The 27,257-nt window shown below is 49.8% G+C and overlaps 1 protein-coding gene across 1 annotated transcript in view; it reads left to right on the top strand.

Annotated features, from left to right (window-relative positions):
* The window catches only part of USH1C (USH1 protein network component harmonin), a 47,719-nt gene that overhangs the window by 4,186 nt on the left and 16,276 nt on the right, over positions 1–27,257 (top strand). The window contains exons 5-20 of the mRNA XM_023736967.1: positions 3,094–3,202; positions 3,327–3,351; positions 3,563–3,620; positions 3,951–4,045; positions 5,454–5,538; positions 6,479–6,538; positions 6,687–6,743; positions 7,011–7,153; positions 8,454–8,519; positions 9,024–9,148; positions 13,964–14,013; positions 18,305–18,457; positions 19,780–19,896; positions 20,468–20,950; positions 23,071–23,190; positions 25,467–25,517. Coding sequence (XP_023592735.1) covers positions 3,094–3,202; positions 3,327–3,351; positions 3,563–3,620; positions 3,951–4,045; positions 5,454–5,538; positions 6,479–6,538; positions 6,687–6,743; positions 7,011–7,153; positions 8,454–8,519; positions 9,024–9,148; positions 13,964–14,013; positions 18,305–18,457; positions 19,780–19,896; positions 20,468–20,950; positions 23,071–23,190; positions 25,467–25,517 — 1,797 coding nt within the window. The remainder of the gene's footprint in view (positions 1–3,093; positions 3,203–3,326; positions 3,352–3,562; positions 3,621–3,950; positions 4,046–5,453; positions 5,539–6,478; positions 6,539–6,686; positions 6,744–7,010; positions 7,154–8,453; positions 8,520–9,023; positions 9,149–13,963; positions 14,014–18,304; positions 18,458–19,779; positions 19,897–20,467; positions 20,951–23,070; positions 23,191–25,466; positions 25,518–27,257) is intronic.

Genomic DNA, 27,257 nt, shown 5'->3' with positions numbered 1-27,257 from the left:
ATAGAGGCTCAGCGACTTGGCTAGGGTCACACAGCCAGAAAGCGGCAGAACCAGGATTTGAACCCAGGTCTCCTGACTGCCAAGCCCAAGGCTCTCTCTTCAGCACCCTTGGGGTCGCCACACCTCAGTGTCTGAGCAGAGATGGGCAACCCTCCAGACCTTGCTCCTCACAGAGCCCAGAGCTGTGTTTTTTATGTCCAGATAAAGGAGGCCCTCTCACCACCTCCCTGAACTTCCAGAGTGTTTGTTATCAACATCCCAATCTGGGCTGCCAAGCCAGGAGCTTCAGGGGGCTCGCAGGCTAATGTGCAAGACACTGCAGAGTGGGGAGTGGAAACAGGGAGCTGACAGACACCACTTTGTTCTAAATCCCTGTCTCACGGCACACCGATGGCATCTGAAATTTCAACCCCTTCATTATTCCCCTCCGCTGGGGCACATTTTCCAGCCTAGAAATGCAAGCGGAGAAAATGCATAATGAGCTCCTCTCTGGCGTCAGCTGAGGCCCTCTTTTTTCCAGGGCGAGCTCTTCTAGGACAAGCATTTCTCAGCAGTGTGTCATTGACAAGGGCGTCAGGACATTTTATTGAAACTTAGAGTTTCACTGTTTCTCAGACCTATGAGTTATCGACCCATTCACAGGCTGAGGGGCTCATCTCTCCTTTCTGCCGCTGTCCCTCAGATCCTCATGTCATCGTGGCCCCTCCACAAAGGGCTTTTTTTGCAGGGCTCCATGTGGGAGTGAGAGGGAGAGGAAAGTCGATCCTGCACCCTGAGCCAGGGCCTGTGTGGGAATCAGTCTTACTGGGGCCCTGGGTGAATTCCCTTTAGGAACAAGACAGGGAACTTCACTCTGAGGAGCTTGGGGGAAAAAAGCCTGTATCCATTGACATGTCTAGGGTTCATGTTTCTGGGGAGATCTCATGTGTGAGGGCAACTGGGAGAAGATTGTAGGAGGCAGGAGAGGGGCAGGTTCAGACACAGCCTGGCTGGGCTGAAGGCCTTGTGCTGATTTGAGCTGTGAGGATGGGTGGAGGGCTTGGATCCTCCAATGGGACTAAGTCCTGGAACTCCATCCCTCTGCTGGAAGTGTTTTAGATGCTTTTCAATTGCATGATGTCTTAACTTACTCCCTCTGCCCTGCACAGGGCAGCCTGTGCTGCACAACTTGGTGTGTAGTCTAGGACCAGAGAATGATTCTCCATGCCTTGGTTGGCCCAGCTGTAAGATGAACAGAGTAATCCCTGCCTTTCCTATGGGATTCAAGGGCTCTGACAGGTGGCAAGGGCCCAGAGATGGCAGGATACAGGGAACTGCAGCCAGGCTTGGCCACATGCCCTTCGGTTCTGCTTTCAGGCACCCGAGAGACAATGCTTTGGAGTCAGGAAGACCTGACTTCAAATCTCAGCAACACTATTTACTAGCTTGGTGACCTTGAGCAGGTCACTTCACCACTGTGCGCCTCAGTTTCCTCATCTGATTAGCAGAGACTCAGGTTCCTTCCCTGCAGGGTTGCTGTGAAAAGTGGGTGCAAGAAGCTAGTGGTGAACAGAGTGTGCTCCAGCTGTTCTCCTTACATTAGATGTCCCCAGAAATTAGAAGGCTCTTCAGTAAACCCCTTCCTGGTACACCTTTTGAGTCCCTCACCACCCCTGTCTGGTCCCCTGTCTGGTCCTTGAAAAGACTGAGGTCTGTGTCCAAGTAGAGGAGGGAAGTGGTTCAGGTGGCAATAACGAGACGGTGACTCTATGCCAGTGTTGGAGAGGGTGAGCATTGGCCTAGAGATCGCCTCAAGGCAGCATACTCACCCAGCCCCACCCAGAATTCACCCAGACCCCACGGAAAATCAAGCTGCATCCCCCGCATGTACCTTGCCATCAAGTCTCCGAAAGGTCAGCACATATGACCTGCACTGGCCCTAGACTGGAGAGGGGCATCCAGGTTTTGCTTTGTGACCTTGGACAAAACATTACCCTTCTGGACCTCAATTTCAGCTGGTCTCTGAGGGGCCTTCCAGCCCTGCTGTTATCACTTAAGAGAGTCAGGATTAATCCCCAGGGCCAAGGTGCTTGGAGGAGCAAGAGGCAGTGTCCAGCAAGGGGCGGTCTCACCATGGATCTGTATCCAGGGCTAGCCCTGCAGGCCTCTGAGCCCCCATCTTTCCTAATCTGCTGTGGCCTAAACCCTAAGAAGTGGGATCTCAGTAGAGTATTTAGGGCTCAGGCCCAACTAACAGTAACAATAGCAACCATTTATTGAGCATTACTGTATGCCAGGCACTGGCTGGCTTTACATGCGTAAGCTCATTTAATTCTCACAGGAACCACATTTTTCCCCCATTTTACACATGAGAAAAACTGAGGCTCAGACGTTCAAGAGACTTGCCCAAGATCACATAGCTAATAAGAATAAAAGCAAGGATTCAAACTCAGGACATCTGATGCCTAACTCTGTGCTCATTCTCTGTTCTTGGCTTGCCCCCGAAGTAGAAACTTAGAATTCAGGACTGTGGCAGAGTTCAAATGTTCACCAAGTTTCCATAGAATGGAAAAAAAGACCGTGCGTGTGTTCTCGGGCCAGCAGTCATGGACATTCCCCACCCCGACTCAGTTACAGTGTTGTGGTGGTTAACAGAGATAGGGAAGCCTGTTTCTCAGGGGCAAAGTGAGACAAAGGCCAGGGAAGAACTGCTTTGAGGCTAAGTGAAGGGTCACACTTACATGGATTCCAGAACCTGGTGCTGCCCCAGTGGGGCAAAAGGGACACCAGAGTGAGGTACAGAGTCCTGAGCTCTACTCCCACCTCTGCTACCCACTCTCTGTGCCCCTACCCCCTATCTTGGTTTCCCCGTCTATAAAATGGGATAGAAAGACTGCTTAGAAGTGCCACCTGCCCTGGGCCTCCTCAGTCTGATGAGAGAGGTGCTGGACACTAGAGCACATATGAAGGCTTCTTCTGCGGGGAGGGATGGTCATCATTCCATTTCTGGATGGCCCTTTCCCAGAGGGCAGGCCCAGAGCATCTGGCAGTGAGCCTGCCCAGCTGCCTGATGCTCCCTCAACCTGGAGCTCATTCCCTCTGTCTGTGCCCAAGGTAGGGGATGAGATTGTCCGGATCAATGGATATTCTATCTCTTCCTGCACCCATGAGGAGGTCATCAACCTCATCCGCACCAAGAAGACTGTATCCATCAAAGTGAGACGTGAGTGTGGAGGTCAGGGGGCGGGGGTAGGTAGCAGTGGGGTGAGGTGGGCAGCAGGGGTGCCCAGCTCTTGTGGAAGGGAAAACAGAGGAGCCATCCTAACTCCTGGGCCTTTCTCTCACAGACATCGGCCTGATCCCGGTGAAGAGGTGAGCAAGACCCAACCCCTCCAGGCAGCTTCTTCACCCTGACCTCAGCATCCTGGGGTCAGCCCTGAGGGTCTACCCCACTACCCCCCAGGCCAGCACTGCTCCTGGGCTAACAGTGGTTGGGGCTCCACATGTGGCTGATCTGGATTTGGGCCTGGTCCCTTAAACATCTCTCCCTAATATCAGCCCCTTCTGTTTTCCCTCCCGTCAGCTCTCCGGATGAGACCCTCAAATGGCAGTATGTGCATCAGTTTGTGTCAGAATCTGGGGTAAGGGCCCAGACCATCTGCAATGGGGCCTGGGCGGGTTGGTCTTCAAGGAGGGACAGCCGATCCTGGAAGGGTTTGCTTTGGGCTTGTGGCTTCAGGGACTTCACATAGCCCCCGCCGCAAACTGATTGCCAAAAGCCATACCCAGAATGCTGCTGTGCAGCTGTGGGCCCCCAGCCAGGCCTGGCTGGTACAGACCCCCTCCCCAGGACAGAGCAGCAATCAGGCCTGTGTGGGTACAGTAGGGCTTGTCCTGAAAGCCTCTCAAGCCCAGGAAGCCACTTGCGTGCATGTGGACACTCAGTAACCCTGCTTCTATTCCTCCTCCAGGGCGGGAGGGGGACCCTGGGCTCCCCCGGGAGTTGGGAAAACAAGGAGAAGAAGGTCTTCATCAGCCTGGTGGGCTCCCGGGGACTTGGCTGCAGGTAGGTAGCAAGCACACTCTGGGGCTCACCCATTGCCGTAGACTGCAGTAGACCTCTAACACCTCTCCCCTCTCACTGCTGCCTCTGCAGACACACTTGCCCACTGGTGATGACAGTCTTCGTGCCTCATTTCCCTCTGAGCTTCACAATAGCCCTGTATAAGGGCCAGTGGGACAGCTCTAACAGGCCCCATTTTAAAGATGAGGAAACTGAGGTGCAGGGGCAGGGCCATGTCCCTTTGGTGGGCCCTTGAGTCACTGTACAAGAGCCCTGTTCAGATGGTCATCTCTGTCATAGTTCTCTTGCCACTTAATGCTTTGTGGGTTTCCTTAAAGGGGAGCTGGGGAGTCCCAGGCAGGCATCATGGCCGCGGGGTGTTCTTGTTAAGCCCGCAGGTGCTACAGTCACCCTGATCTAGGCTCTAGCCCTGCTCTGCCACTTATGAGCTCTAGAACCTTGGACTAGTTATTTACCACACTGAGCCTCAGTTTCTCCCTCTATAAATTGCGGATGCTGATACCCACATGTCAGGGTTGTTGTGAGAAGCAACAAGATGACAAAAGCAATGTACCAAGCTTAATGCCTAGCAGGTAGTAAGCGGGTGGTAAATATTAACTATTATTATTTAAGTAACATATTCTTACAATTTCCATTCATTCACATTTATTGGACACTTTCGTGCCAAGCATAAGGGATAAAAATTTCCTTTTTTCTAGGACATTACAACCTAATAAAGAAGCCAGTCACATTAATATTTAGAGTATAAGGTGACAGGGACTATAATGAAGCTATATTCTGGGTCAGGGATGGCAAATAGGTTTCCGGTCCTGTGCCATCTCTAATCAATTGGTAGTATCTTCCTGGGGTACTGTTTTGAAAAGGATTCTAAGGCTGTATCCTGGCTTAGTAAGAAAGTGCTGTGATGAATTAGTGATGTCTGCCACAGATCTGGGAGAGGGGAATGACAGCATGTGTGCCATCCTTTCTGTAGGTGTTTTAGGAGCACTGAGAAGGGAGCAACTAGCTCAGTCTTGGGATGGAATAAAGGGTTTGGTGAAAGCCTTGTAGAGGAGACAACATTTGAGTCTTAAGGAATGAATAGGAAATTGCTAGAAAAACAGAAGAAGCAGCATATGCGGGATACTAGGTGAGAGGTTGGATGGGGGGAATTACAAGTAGTTTGCTATGACTGTTGCTCAGGGAAGATGAGGGAGATGAGGCTGTAGAGGTAGGCAGTGCAGGGCCTTGGGTACTAAGCTCAGGGGTTGGCCAGTATCCTGAAGGACTTGACACCATGTGGGTCCTCTGAAGCCCAGGCAGAGGGACAGAACATGGGAAATGAGCAAGTGCTGCAGTGGATGAGAGGCGAGGGGCAGAGCCTCACCCACATTTCCCATCTCTCCCTCAGCATTTCCAGTGGCCCCGTCCAGAAACCCGGCATCTTCATCAGCCATGTGAAGCCTGGCTCCCTGTCTTCCGAGGTTGGTTTGGAGGTGAGTCCTGTCGCCACTGGGGCCCCAGCAGAGTGGGCGTCGGACTGTGATCACATGGTGATGGAGGCCCGTGCCTTCCCCCACAGCCCTCTGTAGGCAGTCCTGGCTGATGATTCCTCCCCTCCCCACAAGGGAAGCCTTCAAGGGGTGGGGGGTGACATTTGACCACTTTCGCCAACCCTGAGAAGCTTTGGTCTTGAGCTTAGAATATAGTAATAACAGAGTTGATACTCGGTGAGTGCTTACTCAGACCAACATTGTCCTAAGCCCTTAAACTTTACATGAGCTCTAAGAATTAGCTACTATTATTACCTTCATTTCACAAATGAGGAAACAGAGACCCATAGAGATTATGTCATTTTTTTCCAGGATCACGGTAACTGTAGGGCTGGGAGTCAAAGATAGAGGGTCTGATGCCAGAGCCAGAACTCTTAACTTCTTCTCTGGGAAACTTACTTCATGTCTCTGTGCTTTGGTTTCCTTACCTGTAAAATGGGAATAATAGTGCCTTCCTTCTGCGATTGTTGTGTGGATTAAATACATATGCTTAGAACTGTGCCTGGCACATGGTAAGTAATCAGTGAATGTTAGCTTTTTTAGCTATTATTATTATTCAACACTGCCTCTGCTATATGAGAAGCCCAAAGGCTCCTCTGCCTACAAACTGATCTTTAAAGCAAATATTACAAATTCAGCCAAATAAGTGAACCTCTAATGGTATAATATTGCCACTGATGAGAGAGGTATGGGGTTGAGGGTTGCCAGGTTGAGTCTGGGGCTCCATCAGAGCTTTCCAGCTGTGCTGTTCATCAGGAAGAGTTGAGGTGCAGCCACTTGAAGGCCTAACGTAGAGCCCTGGCCCCCAGAGGGAGCCCTTCCTGCAGCTGAGTGAGTGTATGGGTAGTGCAAACATGCTGATCCTTCTCCATTTCCCCACCAGACAGGGGACCAGATTGTCGAAGTCAATGGCATCGACTTCTCCAACCTGGACCATAAGGAGGTGAGATGTTGAGTCTTCTCTTGCTGGCCCTTATCTTCCTAATCCACTTCTCACCCTGCACTGCCCTGGTGTCTGAGACCTTCTGTGCCCTCTGCCTGGACTGCTCTGGACTCTCAGGCCTCAGCTGACTGACTTCCTGTTCCCACAGGCCGTGAATGTACTGAAGAGTAGCCGCAGCCTGACCATCTCCATCGTAGCTGGAGCTGTAAGTCCAGAATGAGCTGGTGGAGACCACATGACCCCTGACTTTCAGCCCCCAGCTCCTGAGACCCAGGTCTCTGCACCACACTCCTGGGAAGAACCAAGGGGTCTCCTTCCCTGAAGCTCTGACAGAGCAAGAAGATGTTGGGTCAGACATATGCACTGAGTGCACGGTGCTGAAAGACAGCCCACATCATGGCCCCAGGGCAGTGGCAATGGATGCTCAGGTTCCCCAGGGGGCTGAGCTAAGGGCCTTTTTTCTCCCCGCCAGGGCCGGGAGCTGTTCATGACCGACCGGGAGCGGCTGGCAGAGGTGCGGCAGCGTGAGCTGCAGCGGCAGGAGCTTCTGATGCAGAAGAAGCTGGCGATGGAGTCCAACAAGATCCTCCAGGAGCAGCAGGAGATGGAGCGACAGTGAGTGGACCTGCCCAGGACGCCCCTCCACACCCTCCCAGACCACCACAACACTGCTGCCTCACCCTGCTTCATACCCCCTGGGTCCTGGACCAGCTTCATTTCCTCCCCATGAGGCCTGTCTTGAAATTAAATGGGTTCAGTGGCAGGTCAGCGTGTCCATTCCCCTGCCTCCAGAACACCTGGCTCCTCCCCTCCTGTCCAAGAAGAGCTACTGATTTAAAAATCAAACAAACAGTTGCCACTGAGTCGATTCCAACTCATGGTGGGTGACCCCATGTGTGTCAGAGTAGAACTGTGCTCCATAGGGTTTTCAGTGGCTGACTTTTTGTAAGTAGATCACCAGGTCTTTCTTCCAACGTACCTTTGCACATACTCAAACCTCCGACCTTTCCATTAGCAGCCGAGCACGTTATCCATTTGCACCACCTAGCGAGTCTGGGAATAAGGAAAATGAGGATCCTACTAGCAGTAGCTAACATTTGTTGAGTACCTACCACATGACTGGCCTTGATTAGGGCCTTGTTTTTGTTACTTAATTTAATTCCCACAGTAGCCCTGGGAGGTAGATGGTAGTAACCCCATTTTGCAGGTAAGAAGACTAAGATTCAGAGAGGTTAAGCCAAATTGTACGAAGTCACACATGGCTGAGTTGGGATTCACACCCAGAAAGTCTGGCTAAAGAGCATGGCAATCTCCATAGGGCCAGCAGCCGAAGGTGATAAGACCCACCCCACAGGCTGGTTGAGAGATGGACTGGGAGAATAAACTGGGCGAGCAGTTTATAATTCCAAAACTGCTGTCAAAATCCAAATCAAGATACATTCTAGGAGCTTAATAAGTATTTGGAGGAAGAAGGAAAGAATCTTCCCATCTCCTCCATCACAAAATTGCCTGGAGAACAACGCCTGTGGTACCACTGTCCACAGACCTGGCCTTGGTTAGCACCCCTGCTTTGTCCCTGGGTCTGGGACCCTTCCCTGGGAGGACCCTCACTGTTGTCAGTCACTTTATGTAAGTATTTGGAGGCGGGATAAGTGGAACATGACCCACACGTGGACTTACCTCCCCGTTCCTGCAGCACAGAAACTCTGCTTAGCAATGCCAGATGAAACCACTTAAGAGCCCAGGGTCCAGACTTTATTGGAAAGCTTCCCCAGTATCCAAGGCTGGTCCAGGCATTCCTGGAAGGGAACCTGGAAGAAATATTAAAACTATTCTCAAATCAGGAATTAGCCAGAAGGAAGAGTTAAATTTTCTTGCATAGACTGAAACATGCCAATATGCATTTGTGTTTCAGAAGGAAAAAGGAAATTGCCCAGAAGGCAGCAGAGGAAAATGAGAGATACCGGAAGGAGATGGAACAGTAAGTGCCCTCAGCTCCATGTTTGTGTGCACACGTGTGTCTGTGTGTAGACATGAATGTGCTCACAGGGATGTGGCCAGCTGGAGGCCACCTCCAGGCCCAGTTTCCCTGGCCCTCTTGTCCCCTGGTGAATCTACCTTTATCTGTAACCATTTCATAATCCTTGTAAAGCCCACCAGATTAGGGTCACTAGAACCTGTTGTTGTTAGTTGCCATGGAATCGGCCCTGACTCATGGCAACTTTATGTATAACAGAATAAAGTGTTGCCCGGTCCTGTTCCATCTTCATGATGATTGAACTAGAACCTAGAGTTGTTTAATTGGTAGAGTGCTATTTGCACTCAATTTAAAATACAAGCTCCGAGTCTTAGTTTTATTCACTGCTGTGTCCCCAGCAGCTAGAACCATGAGGCCTCTCCCCAAGGCTGTTGAGGCTCCCCGATAGGCAGAAGGTGGACCTGTGAAAGTTCTGACGTTAGTCACATGCAGGAGATCTCGTTTCAGGATTGTGGAGGATGAAGAGAAGTTTAACAAGCAGTGGGAAGAAGACTGGGGCTCAAAGGAACGGTTGCTCTTGCCCAAAACCATCACCGCCGAGGTGCACCCGATACCCCTTCACAAGCCAAAGTGTATGTACCGTGTGCCGGGGCGGGGGCTCTTTTCTGGGGCCTAGAAGTGGGTAGCAAGTCCTCAGCAGAAAGCTGGTCTCCCTCCACTCCCCATAACCTTCCCAGGTGGATAGTCCATGGCTCCGTGGGCCACATTTCCTTCATGGAGGGCAGCCATGTGTCAGGGCCTGTTTGCCAGGGCATCAGGGGCTGGAGGACATCCATCTGCTCTCCTTGTCCTGGAGGTCTGCTCCACACACCCAGCTGCCAGTCTCTCCACAACAACACAGACTCAGGCAGGCAGACCCTCCCAGTGCCCTTGGGCTGCTGAAGAGGGAATGGAAACCAGACAAAGACATTACTAAGAAGGAAAATTATAGATCAATTTCTCTCATGAACATAGTTGCAAAAATCCTCAACAAAATATTAGCAAATCAAATCCAACAATGTATAAAAAGAATTATACACCATGACCAAGTGGGTTATTCCAGGTATGCAAGACTGGTTCAACATTTGAAAATCAATTAATGCAGTCCGTCACATCAACAGGCTAAAGAAGAAATATATCGATATATATATCAATATATTGATACATCAAATATATCAATAGATGCAGAAAAAGCATTTGTATAAAATCCAACACCCACTCATGATAAAAATTCCTAGCAAACTAGGAATAGAAGGGAATGTCCTTCACTTGATAAAGAACACCTATTAAAAACCTACACATAACATCATACTTAATGGTGAGAGACTAGATGCTTTTCCACCAAGACTGGAAACAAGATAAGGGTGTCTCATCTCTCCTCAGTATCATAGTGGAAGTCCTAGTAAATGCAATAAGATAAGAAAAGGAAATAAAAAGTATTCAGATTGGAAAGGAAGAAAGAAGGGATGGAGAGTTGTGGCAAAAGTAGAACTGGCTCACAGATTACAATCTTCCTGCTTTGTTCTGAATTCAGGCTGAAGTGAAGCCAGTAGCCGAAAGACGGGAAGGGGTTCATGTTAGAGAAGGACTGTGTTGGCCCAGGGTTGATAGACGACTGTGGGAGAAGCTTATCTGAAGTGCCTCTACCATCTACATCCTTGTTCACAGACCCTTGTCATGCCACTCCAATGATAGAGACAGGGAGAGGACTATAGAACCCCTCCCAGCCACCACAGTCTGGTGGCTGCACCATAATCCTGGGGCCTCAGCTCCCTTTGCCCTTGCCTTCTCCTCTTTTCATTTGTCCTGTATCATCACCTCCAGTTTCAGTGCAGGCCACCACCAACTGACCCCTGTCTACCTGCTGTCAACTTCAGCTTCCAGGATGTCTCTTCAAGGGGCTGCTTACACCACCAGTGCAAAGCAGGATCTCAGTCTCGGTACTTCTTCAGTGGGCTAGTGGTGAGAGCAAAGAGCAAGGCAGTGTGGGTACCATGGACTCCCAGTTGGGCCTTTACCCTACTTTAAAGATGTTTTGATTTATAATTGACATGAGGCAGGCTCTTCTCTAGCTGATTTTGCTCAGCTGACTTGGGAACTTCCAGTTATGGGGTGAATCTGGACCCAAGAACCAAGGGTCCCCATCTCTGCTATGTGGTAGCCATTTGGGATCCTGTGACGGGATCTGGAAAGCTCCATCCCCAACTTTGGATCAAACCCAAACCCTAGAGGTAAGTTAGTTGGCCAACACAGGCCATTTAGAACAAGGAAGAGGTGCAGGGCATCTGGATAGTTCTGTTTCACCCCTCCCTGGTGCAATGTAAACAGCTGCTAGCACATTCCTTCTTGTCAGTGGGGCACAGCTCATCTCATGGTCCTCTTGGAAGGACAAAGTGTGCTCTCATCCACCTCCCCAGTGACATTCAGGATTAGTTGAGGATGTGGCCAGAGATAAATTCTGGATGAATAGTCCGTGTTTTAGAGAGGCAGCTAATTTGCTCTCATGAGTGAAATAGGAGCTTCAAAAGGAGAGAAATCGATTTTAATTGCTTCTTGTGAAAGTAATCCTAGCCAATTTAGTACCTTCCTAAAAAATGAGTCTCAGCTTTGTGGCAAACACACCCTGTCAGGAACTATGGAAAATAAGAACTCTTTCACTAGCTAGCTATTCATTTAGTGTTTTTTAACCAAATCAAGGTTTTTGTATAAAAGGCACAAGAACTTTTTTCCTTTGCTCAAGGTAAATGTTTTCTAAGGAGCCCCCCACAAAGTGCAGGACTGAGGACTGAAGTCTACTGGCCTGAGCTGGGGCAGCTGCCCAGCCATCCATCTCCATATACACCAACAATTTAATTCTAATTTGGAGATAAGTCAGGAATGCAGTAAGCCCTGCAGCCAGCTCAATTCCTGCATCTCTCCTCATTCCAAAGAGTCTAGCATGTTCTTGACTGTGTTGGGCCAGCAGGACCAGGCCCTAGCCAGCCCCTCCTCCTCCACCACCTTCAACTCTGGGACCTGATTAGCTGACAAGCTATACCTGACTCAGATTTCTGTGCTTGTGAGGAGTGGGCCCTGCATTTCTGAATAAACAGGAAAGAGTGTGAAGCATCCATTGACTAGAAAATGAGGCTTTGCCTCTCTGTCAGGCTCCCTCCACTGCCACCTGCCCCAGGGGTCTCAATTGCTTCTGCCCACTCACCTGTGGCTGACTAGCAGGAACCCCAACATTGTACAGAGTCCTTAAGGCCCTGGGAAACCCTATCACAAAGCTGCCCGCCTCCCATCCCAAGAACTTTCCTTAGCTAAGGCAACAGGGGGTGTGGGGAATCTTTATAACAATCGCAGAGCTAAAAGGGGTCTTGAGAGATGAAGAGATTTAAACAAGAGATGTCTAGCCTTCTCTGACTATCTGACCCCATCAATTATCCCATTTCCCATCATGGACTCCATAATAGGGATGTTTTCCCTACCAAGCTATTAAGTAATCATTTGTTTCCTCATTGATTTATTAAGTAGTTCTTGTTAGCAAGAGAACATCAGTGTTCCAATGTTAAGCAAACATAATTCAAGCCAAAAGCAAAGGAGCTTAACATACAGCTTTTCATAGGTCAATGGACAAGCTCTTCTAAGCTTTTGGAATATTAAAAAACAGCTCACAAGCAGACTTGTACACTATTTCCAGGGCCCAAAGAGGCCAGAGCCCAGATCAGAAGCCACTAGAACGAATGGTTTGCAACTCTGTCCATATTGTGTCAAAATTCATGTCTTCCTGACCATATGTGCCCCTTTTACCCCTTTGGAATCTCCCCATCTTCTCAGGATCCCCAACCTCCATCTGCTGCCCACACAGCTCAGATCCCCCAGGGACCTAGATCTCTAAGGCAAGGGTGGTAAGAAGAGGCCAGGAGGATCTGTTCTCCCATTGCAAGTCCTTGGTTTCATATATCAAATACTCAGATATTCCCATCCTCCACACTATACCTCCCAACATTCAACTCACTGCCCTGCAAAATGGTTCTAATGCTGTTATTAGCCCATTTTACAGATAGAGAAACTGAGGCCACCAAAATTCAAAGTACTGCATGGAACATCCCAGGACAAAAAACCTTCACTCTGGGTTCCTGAGCCCTTTTCCTCCCCTGGAGGAAGCTGACCAGAAGCTGGCCTGGGCCACAGGTCCCAGGCTCCTGGGAAGCACCTCTGGCTTCTTCAGTCTCCCGAGTCCCTCTCGGTTCACCAGCTTCCTCCTCTTTTCCTGGGTAGATGATCAGGGAGTGGAGTCCGAGCTCGAGCCCACAGATGACCTGGATGGAGGCACGAAGGAGCAGGGAGAGCAGGTTTGCGGCCCCCGCTTCGCTCCCTAGCTTTGCTGCTCGGCTTCCCCTGCCTGCCTTCTCCTGACAGCAATGAGATGCCCAGGTGTGGGCCAGTACATGGTGGGGACCACTGGAGTCCGAGAAGCTCTTTCGATCCCCGATTGGGGTCAGGACTCGTGGCCAGGCTAATAAATCAGCCGGTGCACACCAGTGCAACTGAGCCACTGGCTCAATTATTTAAATACTGCCCAAGCCCCCACTTTGCTGCTCTGGCCTCTCCCCCAGGCCTCCCTAGACCTCCAGCAATTAATGGAATATGCCCAACCCAGTAGAGGGCCTTCAGAATCCTGTTCTAGCCTCAGGCTGGTCAAGGGTGGGTAATTATTTTAAGCCATTACCCCTGGCACCAAGGAGGTTCAGGTTTGGGGTATTACCCCCTCATGCCTGAGGAAAGAAGGGGCTTGCGCCCTGGTGATCTGGCCTGGATGGAGATATTCTTTTCGGGGCAGATCCCCTGCCCACTCCTGCCTGAGCCGTCCTTCCCAGAGCTGCCCCTGGCCCCTGCCTTCTCTTTCAATGTTGAAAGCAGAGGGCTTGGCCTGCGCTATGAGACAAGACAGTTTTGTTCTGTCTGACAGCAGTTCTAGGCAGAGACCCAGGCTCTCTTTTGTCTCGAGTCATTTCTTGGACTGTGGGACCAGATATTGGCTAGGAGTGGCCTCGTTCTCTTTCAGTTGGGCTTTGTGCTTGGAGACAATGGCTGTGATTTGGAAACGCTCATCCTTCCACAAGGGGCATTCTTTTTTATTTTCTGGCAACAACATCTGAAGCCAGCGTCCTGGGCAGAGGCAGTTGAGAGTGGCCCAGGACACGGGAATTGGGGCCTTTCTCAAGTGGTCTTGGGCCTGCTTTGCAGCCCAGGTGAGGCCAGGTAAGTAGAGAGCCAGACAGAGGGTGCAGTTTTGCTATTTGATCTGCTCTTCGTCTCACAAAGCCACAGGTTCCTTGGGGACCCGACTTCCGGCTGCTGCCCATGGATTCTCTGGCTGAGCTGAACCGGGTCTCATCAGTTTGTTCTCTGTGTTCTTATAGCCTTTGGGTGGTTTTATCGTTACGATGGCAAATTCCCGACCATCCGGAAGGTAGGATAGATCTGGGTGCTGTGCTGGTTTGCTGCTGAGTTTGCTGTGGCTTTTGGCCTTTTCCAAACATTGTTTTCTTTCTTATCAACTCTAACAGTGTGACCCGGCCTATCCACTTAGAGGGCTGACCCCATCTGCGCCTCTCTGTCAGGCAGATGTAGAATGGCAGGGCTTTGTGATGGAGGCACCATGGGGGCAAGGTCTTCATGGTGTGAGGCCTGCCCAGGTACTACCAGACACTGCTGTGTGTCAGCACCAGCCTGATGGGCAGGGACAGGGGCATGGCAGGAAGCTTCAGCTTTGTTGCTCTGTCGGCCAAGGGGCCAGACAATGAAATGGCAGGGGGGGTGCACATTATGGAGACTGACTGTGCCAGACACAGACAGTTGCTGAGGTGAAGGATTTGCTGCCTCGAGTTGGTACAAGGAGAGCCACACCAATCAGTTCTGTCTTAGAAATATGTCTGCATGTGCCCAGGGTGATGGATTTTTCCAGTCTCTGGGGCCTTTAATTTTCTCTCTAAATTTTATTACAGTATCTCCAGGACCCATAAAACCTTCTTGCCTTTTGTCTTTCTAAATCACTTTGGCATTTGATTATGAAAACACTGTGGTTAATCTATGGATTGGACATTCGAGATGACTTGGTATTTGGAATTCAGGCATCAGCATAAATCTGACTGAGCTAATTTAGTGTCATCACTTAACCGGCTCCTTCTGGCAAGATGTCAGTCCCCTAGAAACCACAGCACTGACAACTGGGTGACCTTGATGATATGTAACTTCTCCCTGCCTGTAAAATGGGAATATCTAATATGCTGGGAAAAGCTAGCCCTTTCCTTCAACACGTTACTGTTAAGATAACAGACAGCAATGTTATTCCTGACAGAGGTCTTTACCTAGTTTGTATGACATTGAATAAACTTAGAGCAAGGTACCTGAGAGGATTCCTTCCCACACTGTCATGGTCTCAGAAAGGACTTGGTCTCTAAAGACTGTTCTTTACATTTTACAACCTGACTAAGGAGTCCTGGTGGCACAGTGGTTAAGAGCTATGGCTGCCAACCAAAAGGTCAGCAGTTCGAATCCACCAGCCACTCCTTGGAAACCCTATGGGGCAATTCTACTCTGTCCTGTAGGGTCGCTATGAGTCGGAATAGACTCGACAGCAGTGGGTTTGGTTTTTGGGTTTATGTGACTTAGAGGGGGCAGTGGTGATTCACTGGTAGAATTCTCACCTTCCTTGCAGGAGGCCTGGGTTCCATTCCCAGCCAGTGCACCTTGTGCGCAGCCATCACCCATCTGTCAGTGGAGGCTTGCGTGTTGCTATGATGCTGAACAGGTTTCAGCAGAGCTTCTAGGCTAAGACAGACTAGGAAGAAAGAGCTGGCGATCTACTCCTGAAAATCAGCCGGTGGAAGCTGTATGAATCACAACAGTCTGATCTGCAACCAATCATGGGGATGGCCGAGACTGGGCAGTATTTTTTTCTGTTGTGCATGAGGTCACCATGGGTTGGGGGCCGGCTCAACAGCAGCTAATAACAACACCATGTGGCTTAGGATGTCTCATTGGGTTAGATTTTTAATTTTTCTCTATATACTGTCTCTCCTAGAATTCAACTAGAGGACAACACACACACACAGGATTTTTCTTGAAATTTTAAAAAAAGGAGACAATAGGAAAACTCTTTTCCAGGCACTAATGACTATGCAAATATAAAAGAACTAGAGTCTCCTCTCCATGCCCAACTCATTAGAAACTAAGTCGCTTGAAAATTGTTGGTGAAGAGATAGGGCTGGTTTTCCCCTATTCTTTAGTTCAGTCATTCCAGAAACAGCTGGCATTTTTGTTTTTCATGTTTATTTCCAAAAAAGAGAAAAATTGCTTTTGGTGAAAGCAAGAGAACAGCTATCCCCATCTGCCTCATCACTCAGTCTGCAATAATTGCCATGAATTTAAATGACTAACTCAAGTCCCTCATATGGCTCTGAAAATCCATCATCATTTTCTCTAGCGCCATGTGAGACAGAACAGACCTAATGCTTTGTCTCCCAGCAGCAGAAACACCAAGTTCCCAGGTAATACAGGTGGGTGTCCCTGGCCATGATCATCAATGTACAAAATTCCTCTTATTTGCAAAGATAAACATGAAATGTCTCCTATTCCTATGCTGCCAGTAAGTCCCTCTGGGGCTCGAAGCCTGCAGGGCTGTGGCCCCACAAAGTCTACACCAGGGCCTAAAGGATCATGGTTCTTACTGTATACACCCTTTCACCAAGACGACTTGAGTAAATCACACAGGAGCCCACATTCTGATGGGGGAGGCAGATTCACACGCAACTGTCTAACCTGATGGAGGGCTAGTATGAGATCAGCATACAATGCTTGAGGCAACATGCCCTTCTGCATCTGTAAGCAGATTCTACTTTCTTGGGGATAGGACAGAAACTGTCTACTGTATGCCTGCCCTACCCAGGAGCCCTGGCTCCAAAATTACAGCTCTGCTGTTTTTTCAAACCAACAGAATGGCATGGTGGTACCTGTGGGAGGCCATGCCCTTATTCCAGCAAGCTACCATTAGACAGAATGTTTCTGGCTCCTCTCGGGGAACTGCTCTCTGAACCTATAATGTGATGGCAGGTATTCATCTATTGACTGAGCCCAGAGTCAGGTGAACAGGGTAGACAAGGAACCAGGCAGGACTCTGAAGCAATGAGAACCATTTTCTCAAGTGGTTCATAGACTGCTCTGGGGAATGGGTCCCAGAAGTGGACATTGCCTGTGCACAGACTGAGGTGAGGGCTGTCTTTAGGAGGAGAGACAGGGCGTGTCAGTCAGGGGTCAATAAAGACCTCGCAGGCCTCTTCAGCTGTGGATGAAAGTTGTGTGTCCATTGCTGGGAAAGCCAGCTTCTCATTCCTGACCTTGGATGCTGAGGTCGCTCAGGACATCTGAGAGCCATCCCGTGAAGGCTTGTTGGGGATGGGGGTGAATTCAGTGACCACGCGGGTTCCCTTCTTCACCCAGAAATTCTTTGTGTTGACTCTGCTGCCCCTTCACTTGAGTGCTAGCTGTCTTCCATGTTGTTTGTGATGGGGGCTGACACTTACTCCTACCATGCTCCCCACTGCCCCCAGCTCACCACCACATTAGGATGCCGTAGAAAAAGTGTAGGACCTGGCAGACTCAGGTCTAAAGCCTGGCACTGCTTACTAGATGCCTTTCATCAGGCAAGTGACTTCACCTCTCTGAGCCTCAGCTTCCCCATCAAGAGAATGGGGATAATAATACCTACCTAAGAGATAATCAGTGTAAATCCCTTGGCACATAGGCAGTCTGTAAATCTCCATTTTCTTCCTTCCTCACCCCCTGGACTGCCTGCAGCTCCGTGGGAGAGAAGCAGCCAGGAAATCAGGCTTTATGGATCCATTTCCAGCAGGAACTATAAGGAGTTTTATTTGCCCTTTATCTCCCTCCCCCGGTCCTCTCGAACCCCTGTGTAAAAAACCCCTGACAACCTGTGTAAAGCAGCTAGGCTGTTGTCCTCCCCCTGCCCAGCTCCCAGTCCTGTGGTTTCTGGCTAATCCTCAATTCAGGTGCCTAATTCAAAGAGAGTGGTGGGTTTAGACACCCCAGGATGAAATGGTCTGGAGCTTAAGCATTGGAGGCAAAATCTAATGTCCCTGGCTCTGGGCTCCTGAGTCTGAGGCTGGCGTCCACATCCTCTAGTTCAGGACAGAGGATCTCTGCAGTAGAGGCTTGCCAGTCATCTGGATCTCCTCGGATACATCTCTGGTATCTGAACATTAGACATCTTTCCCCCAGATGATGGAGCACGCATGTGCCCAGATACTAAGAAATAGACAACAATGCCTCATGTACTATACAGTACTTTGCAGTTTACAAAGCTCTCTCATATACATTATTTCTTTTGCTCTGGATGGCAAATCTTTGAGGGAGGTATTTTCCCCATTTTAGAGATAAGACAGTTCAGGCCCAGAGAGGTTAAGATACTTTGCCATAGTCACACAGCTAGTTTGTGAACTAGTAAGCCAGTTCTTCTGACTGGTGAAGATAATGTGTTTCCTATCTGCGATGGGCAGCAGCAGCCTGCCTGTCCTACACCTGAGGTCAGATGCCCAGTGGGGTGGGGCAGAGCTGGGGGAGAGGTTCACGGTGGAGTGGTTGCTCAGTGCTTTCTGAAGACTGAATGCCCTGTTTGCCATGCTGTGCCAGTGTCAACACTACCATGTAACGCTTGTCATATAAACAATGCCACATCTGATCAGAAAGGAAAAGATAAGAAGAAAGCCAAGTATGACAGCCTGCAGGAATTGAGAAAGAATAAGAAGGAACTGGAGTTTGAGCAAAAGCTTTACAAAGAGAAAGAGGAAATGCTGGAAAAGGAAAAGCAGCTGAAGATCAACCGGCTGGCCCAAGAGGTACGTGTCCTGCTCGTAGGCCAGGCGAGCATCCTTGGGACACAGTCTGGAGTCCCCTCCATGGTCCCAGGGAACCAGCTAGGGTTGTTCTCCCCAAATGGAGTCTAAGGCTAGAGTGAACCCTGTTCCCTCCCGCAACCCCAGCCTTGAAAATGAGGCCATCTTCCCTGCCCAGGGCCATCTGAGACCAGCCCTTTCCTTAGGGTGCATGTTTAGGATTGAGACTATCCTCCTTGTTCAGGGTATGGGTCTGAGGCTAGCCTCTCTGCCCAGATTGTACATTAGCCCTCTACCCATGGCTAGAAGTTTGTGTCTGTTTGCCTCTACTCCCATGCCACCATGGTATGAGTCCAAGGTCAGGCCTGTTCACTCTAGGTGTAGTTCTGAGGCTGGTTTCCCTGCTCAGGGTATGTATGGGTCTGAGGCTAACTCCTCTGCCTAGATTGTAGGTCTGAAGTTAACCTCTCTTCCTGTCTCGAAGTCTGAGTCAGTCTGGACCCTATCAAGAGTATAAGTCCGAGGCCAGGTCTCCCCAGCCTGGCTTGGCTGTGAAGGTCTGAGGCTAACCCTTTCGTGCAGGTGGTAGATCTGAGACTAGCCCCCCACTCACTCAGGCTATGGGTCTGAGGCTGCTCCCCTCAACATAGGGTGTATCTGAGGCTGGACCTCTTTAACCTGGGAATATTTCTAAGGCTGCCCCGGCCCAAGACATGTCAAAAGCAGTCTTGCAGCATTGACTAATTCCTATTTCCTAGGTGAGTTGGGTTACCTTAACTCCCTAACTTGGAGATATTATTGCTTCTGCTTCTCTTTAATGTTTCCATGAATCAGAATGCCAAGCTGATCAGATTACAAAGCCAGCAAAGTCCTGGAAAATGTGAAGTGTATTAGGTCTCACATTAAGGACAAATTAGCTTCAAAATTAAAAACTGAGCTTGTGCTTCTGAGGACAAGGTTGACTGCAGGGGAAAAAAAAAGAGTAAGGTTAAACTCTTGGAATGTGCTGGGAGCCCACAAAAGGGCCGTTCTTGGAGGATCAGGGTTGGTGGGGACCTGGGGCTAGCAAATCCTATGCAATACATGAGCCCCTTCTCTGACTTTACCTACAAGTACCGTTAAATCAGCCTATTCCACCACCTCCCCCTCCTTGTTTCTGCCTCCTCTGCGGTCTGATGGAACAAGTCCAGGTCTTTTTCTAGAGAGATGATATGCCTAACAGTATCCTGGTGTCTTTAAAAGAAGCTGCTTCTGTGCCATTGCTGCCCATGTGTGATTGAAGTGTCTCCTTTGTCCTCTTCCTTTGCGTCCGTCCTGGGTCCCAGGTGTCTGAGACAGAACGGGAAGACCTGGAGGAATCGGAAAAGATTCAATATTGGGTGGAAAGGCTCTGTCAGACGCGCCTTGAGCAGATTTCCTCTGCTGATAATGAGATTCCAGAGGTAACAGAGCTCTTTCCACATTGACCCTCATGCTGCCCTCAGAATGACCCGTCCTGGGGACAGTGGGAGGCAAGATGGAACTGGAAGCTTCTCCAACCACACCCAGTGTCCATTCCACCTTCCAGGGCCCACCCCTGCCAGCCCACTCCCCCCTCCTCTCTTGGGGAGGGGGACATGTATTTCTGTATTTCTGGGCTTATCTCCAGAGTGACTGTAAGTTCCAGCTCATCTGAGATGGTCCCAGTTAGGCCTTTGTCCTGGCATAATTATTAAGAGCATCCTTTCACTGTCAAGTGTGCACCAGTTTAGATGATAAGCTATATGATCACCTTACTTATTAACCACATATGCTATAACTTGGGACCCTCCCGCATTTGAGCATTCCCTACCCACTGCCTGGTGTGGGCTCAGCTGGGCACCCAGATAGCAGAGAAGTGACACTCACTGTTCTGGTTTGAGGGTGGTGGTCTCCAGCAGCAAGGGAAGCCCAGGGCCGAGCATTAAACTGATGTAAAGTGGAGCACTATTTAGCATGGACAATTACAGAACTTCCTTACACATATTCCCCCAGATGACCACAGGGCCCCCGCCTCCCCCGCCTTCTGTGTCTCCACTGGTCCCACCACTGAGACGCTTCGCAGGTGGGCTGCACCTCCACACCACTGACCTAGATGACATCCCCTTGGATATGTTCTACTACCCACCCAAGACTCCCTCTGCCTTGCCTGTGATGCCCCTCCCTCCATCCTCCAACCCATCCCCCAAGATCCCTGCACCCCCTATCCTTACCACATCAGGCCATGTGAGTGCCTCGTCCTCGCCCTGGGTGCCACGCACTCCACCCCCCATTCCCGTCCCTCCCCCACCATCCATTCCCACCCAAGACCTCACTCCTACCCGCCCGCTGCCCTCGGCACTGGAGGAGGCACTGGGCAACCACCCTTTCCGTGCTGGGGACACAAGCAAGCCAACAGAGGACTGGGAGGCAAAGAACCACAGTGGGAAACCCACATACTCCCCTGTCCCTGAACGGAGCTTCCCACCCACCCCAAAGGTACTAACTACCCCTGTTCAGCATGCTCTGCTTGGAAGCAGGAAAAGTGGGGAGGGCTGCTGTTTCCCACATTCTTCACTGCTCTGTGAGTGGAGATAGAAGGAAACATCATCCCACCCCATTGTCTGGGGATGAGTTCCCCAGCATGCATATTGTAGACATCTTGCATGTGTATGGTTTCTGCTGATTTTGAAGTGCTGTATTGTATGGTAAATTGCCTGTGTGTGATCCTTGGGATGAGGAACAGTATATTCATTCAATATTCACTGCTCTCTCTTTGCTCCTCTTGGCTAGTATGGGCTGGTAACTTTTAATATAGTACTGGCAAGGCTATGTTAATGAATATTCAGAACTCTCTGTCACATCCAGTCATTTCTTGATATTAGCCCAGAAAGCTCTGAATATGGGATATGACCCCTTTGTTTAACAGGAAAAGGGGGAAAAAAAAGCACAGAAAACATATTAGGCTTGTAAATGAAGTAGTAATACTGTCAAATGCAGTATTAGGACACTACAGTCCTTACAGTGTCATTGTCTATGGCATCAGCCAACTACACTGGCTTGAAGTGTAATACCCAGAAAATTCTGGCCAAAACCTCCAGCTACGGAAAAGATTAGGATGCCAGAGTTCCATGAAATCTCCAGATTTACTATAAAAAGACTAGGAATGTTTTTCTTGGATGTCAGGAAGCTGGACAGTAGTGATCTTTCTCAAAAAGACATACTTCTTATTAATTGTTCTTAATCCAATGACTCTTTTTGAAAGAGGCGATCTCCAAGGAAGACTTGGAGCTTTGATTTCAAGGAGGGGAAAAAAATTCCTCTGTTGCCATAGCCATGGGACCAGGCTTGAGTCAGAGCTAAAGCAGCTCATAGCAGCTGAAGGTGAGGCCTTTGGGGAGGGGAGTCTCAGTAGCACCTGGCCAGTGGTTTTATTAACCTTCCTGCATGGATTGGCGTTGCTGCATGAAGAGGAGAATAAGGGGTCTCAGAGCTTTCAAGGGAACTTGGAGGAAGGAAGATGTGAGTGAAGAGAGAGCCAGATGGCAGCAAGGCCAAACTTCCATCAGGGCAACTCTCAGAGACCCCCTCTGGACCTCTGCTGGGGTCCTGAGCCCTGAAACTCCAAAGGAGAGAAGTCTACCTGTACCAGGGGTGTCTTCCTCCAGAGCCCAGCCAGGAGCCAGCTCTCAGGGGACTGAGTTAGCCTAGCACAAAGGACCACACCCTATGATGGGCCCCCACCAAGATGGGCAGCAACTTTTCCTGGATAAATTCAACTCTGCAGTCATTGATTGAGCACCTGCCGTGTGCTTCTCTGTGTGAGGTGGAGGCAGGAGCAGTGCTGACGAGGATACAGAGTAGAATGGCATACTTGTGGGTCCAGTGACTTTGCCACCTGAAGGTTGAGCAGCAGAAGTGGCAGGATTCAGCTATAAAACGGGTATAGGCTGTGAACTGTGGGAGAGATTCATTCTAATGAGAAGCTGAAGACACCTCTGTAGAGTAGAGGGCTTATGAGCTCAGCCTTGGGGAAGGTGAGACATTAAGATAGGAGGAAGGGCATTTCAGGTACAGGGAGCATAAAGATGGCAAGGCAAGAACAGCAAGGAAATGATCAAGTGGGTTAGACAAAGCACATGGGTTGTATCAACTCCCCGGGGTGCCACTTCTACTGGTCTTCACCCCATGGCTTCTAGAGAGTTTGTGCCCGCCTGCCAGGAACAGCAGATGCTTGGTGCTACAGTCTAGGGCCTGAAACCATGGTCAGAGGACATAGGAGGGGAGGCTGGATAGCACCCATGGCCACCGAGAGAGAACCTTGCAAGTGTATCCTCTGAGTGACAGTGGCTGCTGATGCCCCCCTCGCCAGGCTCTGGCCCAGGTGCCTGATTTTTAGAGCCACTCAGTAGTTTCTGTGGCCTCATACTACACCGTGGCCAATGGGCTTCTCATCTCTTTGCCTAAGATCACATCTCCCAGAACCAGCCAGGAGAATGGACCAGGCTAACTCAGCATGTGCATGGGTGTGAATTTGCATGTATATAAAAGTGCCATGGCTGGCCTGGGCCACCCCCACCATGACCTCACATGGGTCTCTCTTAAACTAACCCCTGTAGACATTTTGCCCAAGCCCACAGCCCCCACGAGGCCCTGGTGTGTCCACCATCTCCAAACCTGTCATGGTCCACCAAGAAGCCAACTTCATCTACAGGCCACCTGTGAAATCCGAGGTCCTGGTAAGCCCCTAGGGTCCCCTCCAGGGCATCTCCAGAGAAACAGACAAGAGCTGCTTCTGGAGGGAAAGAGAAGTGGGACACAAACTCATACTAGACTCTCCTAACATTCTCATTGGCCAAGAGATGAGTCCACATGGGTGTAAGTGGGTGTTGACATGACCAGTGGAATTCCTGTTCCCCACTTGACCAAAAGACCTGGAGGTCCATCTAAAAATAATAATAATAATAATGTTGTTGCTGTTGTTAGGTGTCGTTGAGTCGGTTCCAACACATAGCCACCTTATATACAACAGAACTTAACACTGCCTGATCCTGTGCCCTCCTCACAATTGTTGCTATCTTTGAGCCCATTGTTGCAGCCACTGTGTCAGTTCATCTCATTGAGGGTCTTCCTCTTTTTCGCTGACCCTCTACTTTACCAAGCATGATGTCCTTCTCCAGGGACTAGTCCCTCCTGATAACATGTCCAAAGTACGTGAGACAAAGTCTCACCATCCTCGCTTCCACCAAGCATTCTAGCTGTACTTCTTCCAAGACAGATTTGTTTGTTCTGGCAGTTATTCTTCGCCAACACCATAATTCAAAGGCATCAATTCTTCTTCGGTCTTCCTTATTCATTGTCCAGCTTTCGCATGCATACGAGGTGATTGAAAATACCATGGCTTGGGTCAGGCACACCTTAGTCCTCAGAGTGACATCTTTGCTTTTGAACACTTTTAAAGAAGTCTTTTGCAGCTGATTTGCCCAATGTAATACATCATTTGATTTCTTGACTGATTGTGGATCCAAGTAAAATGAAATCTTTGACAACTTCAGTCTTTTCTCCACTTATCATGATGTTGCTTATTGGTCCAGTTGTAAGGAGTTTTGTTCTTTATGTTGAGGTGTAATCCATACTGAAGGCTGTGGTCTTTGATCTTCATAAGTAAATGCTGCAAGTCCTCTTCGCTTTCAGCAAGCAAGGTTGTGTCATCTGCATATTGCAGGTTGTTAATAATGGTGAAAACTTACTAAGATCTATCATGTGCCAGGTTCTTGATGCTCTCAATCCTCACAACAAGCTTAGCTGTCCTGTCAACTCCAGGGAGATGATCCTATTGTTACCCCTATTTAAAATTTAAAGGTTGGCTGCTAACCAAAAAGGGCGGCAGTTCAAATCCACCAGCAGCTGCTTGGAAACCCTATGGGGCAGTTCTACTCTGTCCTCTAGGGTCACTATGAGTCGGAATCAACTCGATGGCAGTGGGTTTGGTTTTTTAGTTAGGTGTTCTACTCTATCCTATAAGGTCGGTATGAGTCAGAATCAACTCGACAGTGATTTTTTTAGGTGGCACAAAGGGGGTGCTTTTGTGCCTAAAGGTTGGCGATTCAAACCCACCCTGCGATGTACCACAGAAGAAAAGGCCTGGCGATCTGCTTGCATTAAGATTACAGCCAAGAAAGCCCTATGGAGTAGTTCGACTCTGTAACACATGGGGCCACCATGAGTCATGATCAATTCGATGGAAACTAACAACAACAACAATTTAACATTTGAGGAAGCTGAGGCTTTGAGAGATTAATTGCCCAAGGCAGAGCCAGGATTTACTTCCACGTCTTTTGGATTCCAAAGCCCAAGCTATCACCCACATTGCCCTGCCAAAACCTGCAGAAATTCCAGCTGCCCTGTCCTCTGTCGTGGCCTGGGCGTATGAGCAGCCTCAGATGGGGAACTGGCCACAGTAGGTCCACTCCCTTGCTCCCTTTCACTTCTCACCCCCTGACAAAGGCTGGGAGTCTGAGGTGTGGGCCTGGGGAAGTGGGGACGGTTCGCCCACCTCCAGTCACCTGCGGCTGAGGGAGCTAGGACTTTTGTGTCCCTTTTCTGGGGCTGCCCAGCCACTGACTGGCCTCCCAGTGGGAAGAGAGCCCTGCCAGAATTTTTATCCCCCTTTCAAGGAAACCCTATCCAAATGTCAGGGCAGGACAGCGCAGATATTTATTTTGAGCTTTAGCTGTCCTGTCAGCTCCCCAAAGAATAAAATTCATGCTCCTATGACAATTTGCTGATGCATCCGCGTTGTGCTCTCTGGCTAATGCTTGAGTAGAAGTGGGTAGCTGCTGCATCTGGGGGTGCTGAGCTGGCCCCTAACGTTAATCAGGCTGTGTCTGGAGAGGGAGATGGGCAGGGCAGCCCCAGGCTGGCAGACCCATGGTCGGGCACCAGAGGGCAGAGGAGACCGATTGGTAATGTCCAGTGTGGAACTCTTTTTTTTTTTTTTTCCCCCTTCTGGCAGCCACAGGAAATGTTGAAGAGGATGGTGGTTTATCAGACAGCATTCAGACAAGTAAAACGATACCTGTCGTGTGTGTGTGGGGGGGGGGTCCTTTCCACCCCGTCCCACCACCCTGTGCCTGACTTCTACTGGGAGTGCTGCTTCCAAGGTGGCCCCAAGCGCCCTATGCCAGGAGCTTCAGGCCAGAACTGCTTTCCCCGTTGCTGGAGGTCAGGGGCTAGGGAGGGTCTCATAGCAGGCGGGGCCCCTAGGCTTGTTAGACCCCCTGCCCAGGCTGATAAAGCAGCCAGATCCCTGGGGGTGCATTAATTGTTTGCTCCAAGAGGAGCAGGACGGAGGGATGCCTCAGAAGGGAAAAGAGACCAAGATGGGGCCTTTCTAAACCCTAGGAGAGAAGGAAGGGGCTGCCTGAGGGTCTCTCTGCACCCTCCCTTGTCTTCTCTGCTCAAGGCACATCACAGCTTCACCAAAACCCACCTGGTACCAGACAAGTATCAGAGAGGAAGTGGTGGCCCAGGTCTCCCAACTTCCCAGGGCACTCTGTGGATGGGGATGTCAGGTCCTTGCTGATCTCTGAGTGATATCAGACAGGCTGGCAACCACTGATCCTCCCCACCCCCTGGGGCTTATGTCCAGAGAGCCATCTACCATTTCACAAACAATGGAAGAGACCCCAAGCCAGAGGGAGAAAGATGTCCCAGGCAGGCAGCCCTTGCTTTCTCCAGCCTCCTCCCTGATAGCCCACCATCAGAGTGCAGGCTGATTTGACTACACAGGCAGGGAGCAAAATGGAAGGTGTCACCTGTACAGTGAAACACAGGGGGTGTCTGCAAAAGAGGTTGTTCCCAGCCCAGGCTTGGGGAATGACAGAGAACAGCTAACACTTAGAAGGTGTGATATGCCAAGCACAGTTTCTAAAGACTTTATGTATATTCACTCATTTAATCTTTACAACAACCCTAGGAGTTAAGTGTTAATATCACCCGTTTTATAGATGAGAAACTGAAGCAGAGAGGTTAGGAAACTTGCCCATGATGACACAGCTAGTGTGAGATCCTGGGTTTGAATCCAGGAGGTCAGGCTCTGCAGTCTGTGTCCTTAAATATTATGACATCCTGCCTCTCAATGCACCATGATTACGAATAGGCTTTTTACGACCTGGTTGTTAAGGGCACAAATGGGCCTCAAAGGGAAAGAGGCAGGATGGTGAGGAATCCAAGGCCGCAGACTGAAGTCAAACCCTTGCTCCAAGGTCCACTGACTGGGAGATCTTGGGCAGGAATGTGACCTCCCAGGGCCTCTTTCTCCATCGGTTGAATGAATGAGGGGTTGGACTCCATCTTTAAGGGCCGACCAACTATAATGGCTTATAAGAGAATGAGATCTAATGGCTTATGGTGAATGAGATCTCAGTTCACACCAAGACCTAAATACCTGTCATCTGGCCCATCCCTGAGAGCACATTTCTTGGGCAGGGGGGTGGGGGTAGGGAGCTCCAACAGGGAGACCAATAGCTAGCAGTGCGTAATTTTTCAAAGAAACAGCCAGGGGCAGTCAGGGCTCTCTCAATGAAAGAGCATTGACCCAGATCCTGGCTAGTGACCCCCTGCACCCTGGATTTGCTTCCTCCTTTCCTCTGCCTGCTGCCCCAACACCCACAGACCCATCTGGGTGTGGCCTTGGACCTGGGCCCTTCTCAAGACCTCTTTGGGGTTGAGCCTGGGATGGAGGCCAGTAAGGAGGGATGGTATGGGGTTGCCCAAAGATCCATCTGCTGATATTGGGCTCTCA

This window comes from Trichechus manatus, unplaced genomic scaffold (genome assembly GCF_000243295.1).
Source record: "Trichechus manatus latirostris isolate Lorelei unplaced genomic scaffold, TriManLat1.0 scaffold00006, whole genome shotgun sequence".
Taxonomy (NCBI): Eukaryota; Metazoa; Chordata; class Mammalia; order Sirenia; family Trichechidae; genus Trichechus; species Trichechus manatus.
Note: the sequence above shows the minus strand (reverse complement) of the source record. Positions and strands in the feature narration are given on the sequence as shown.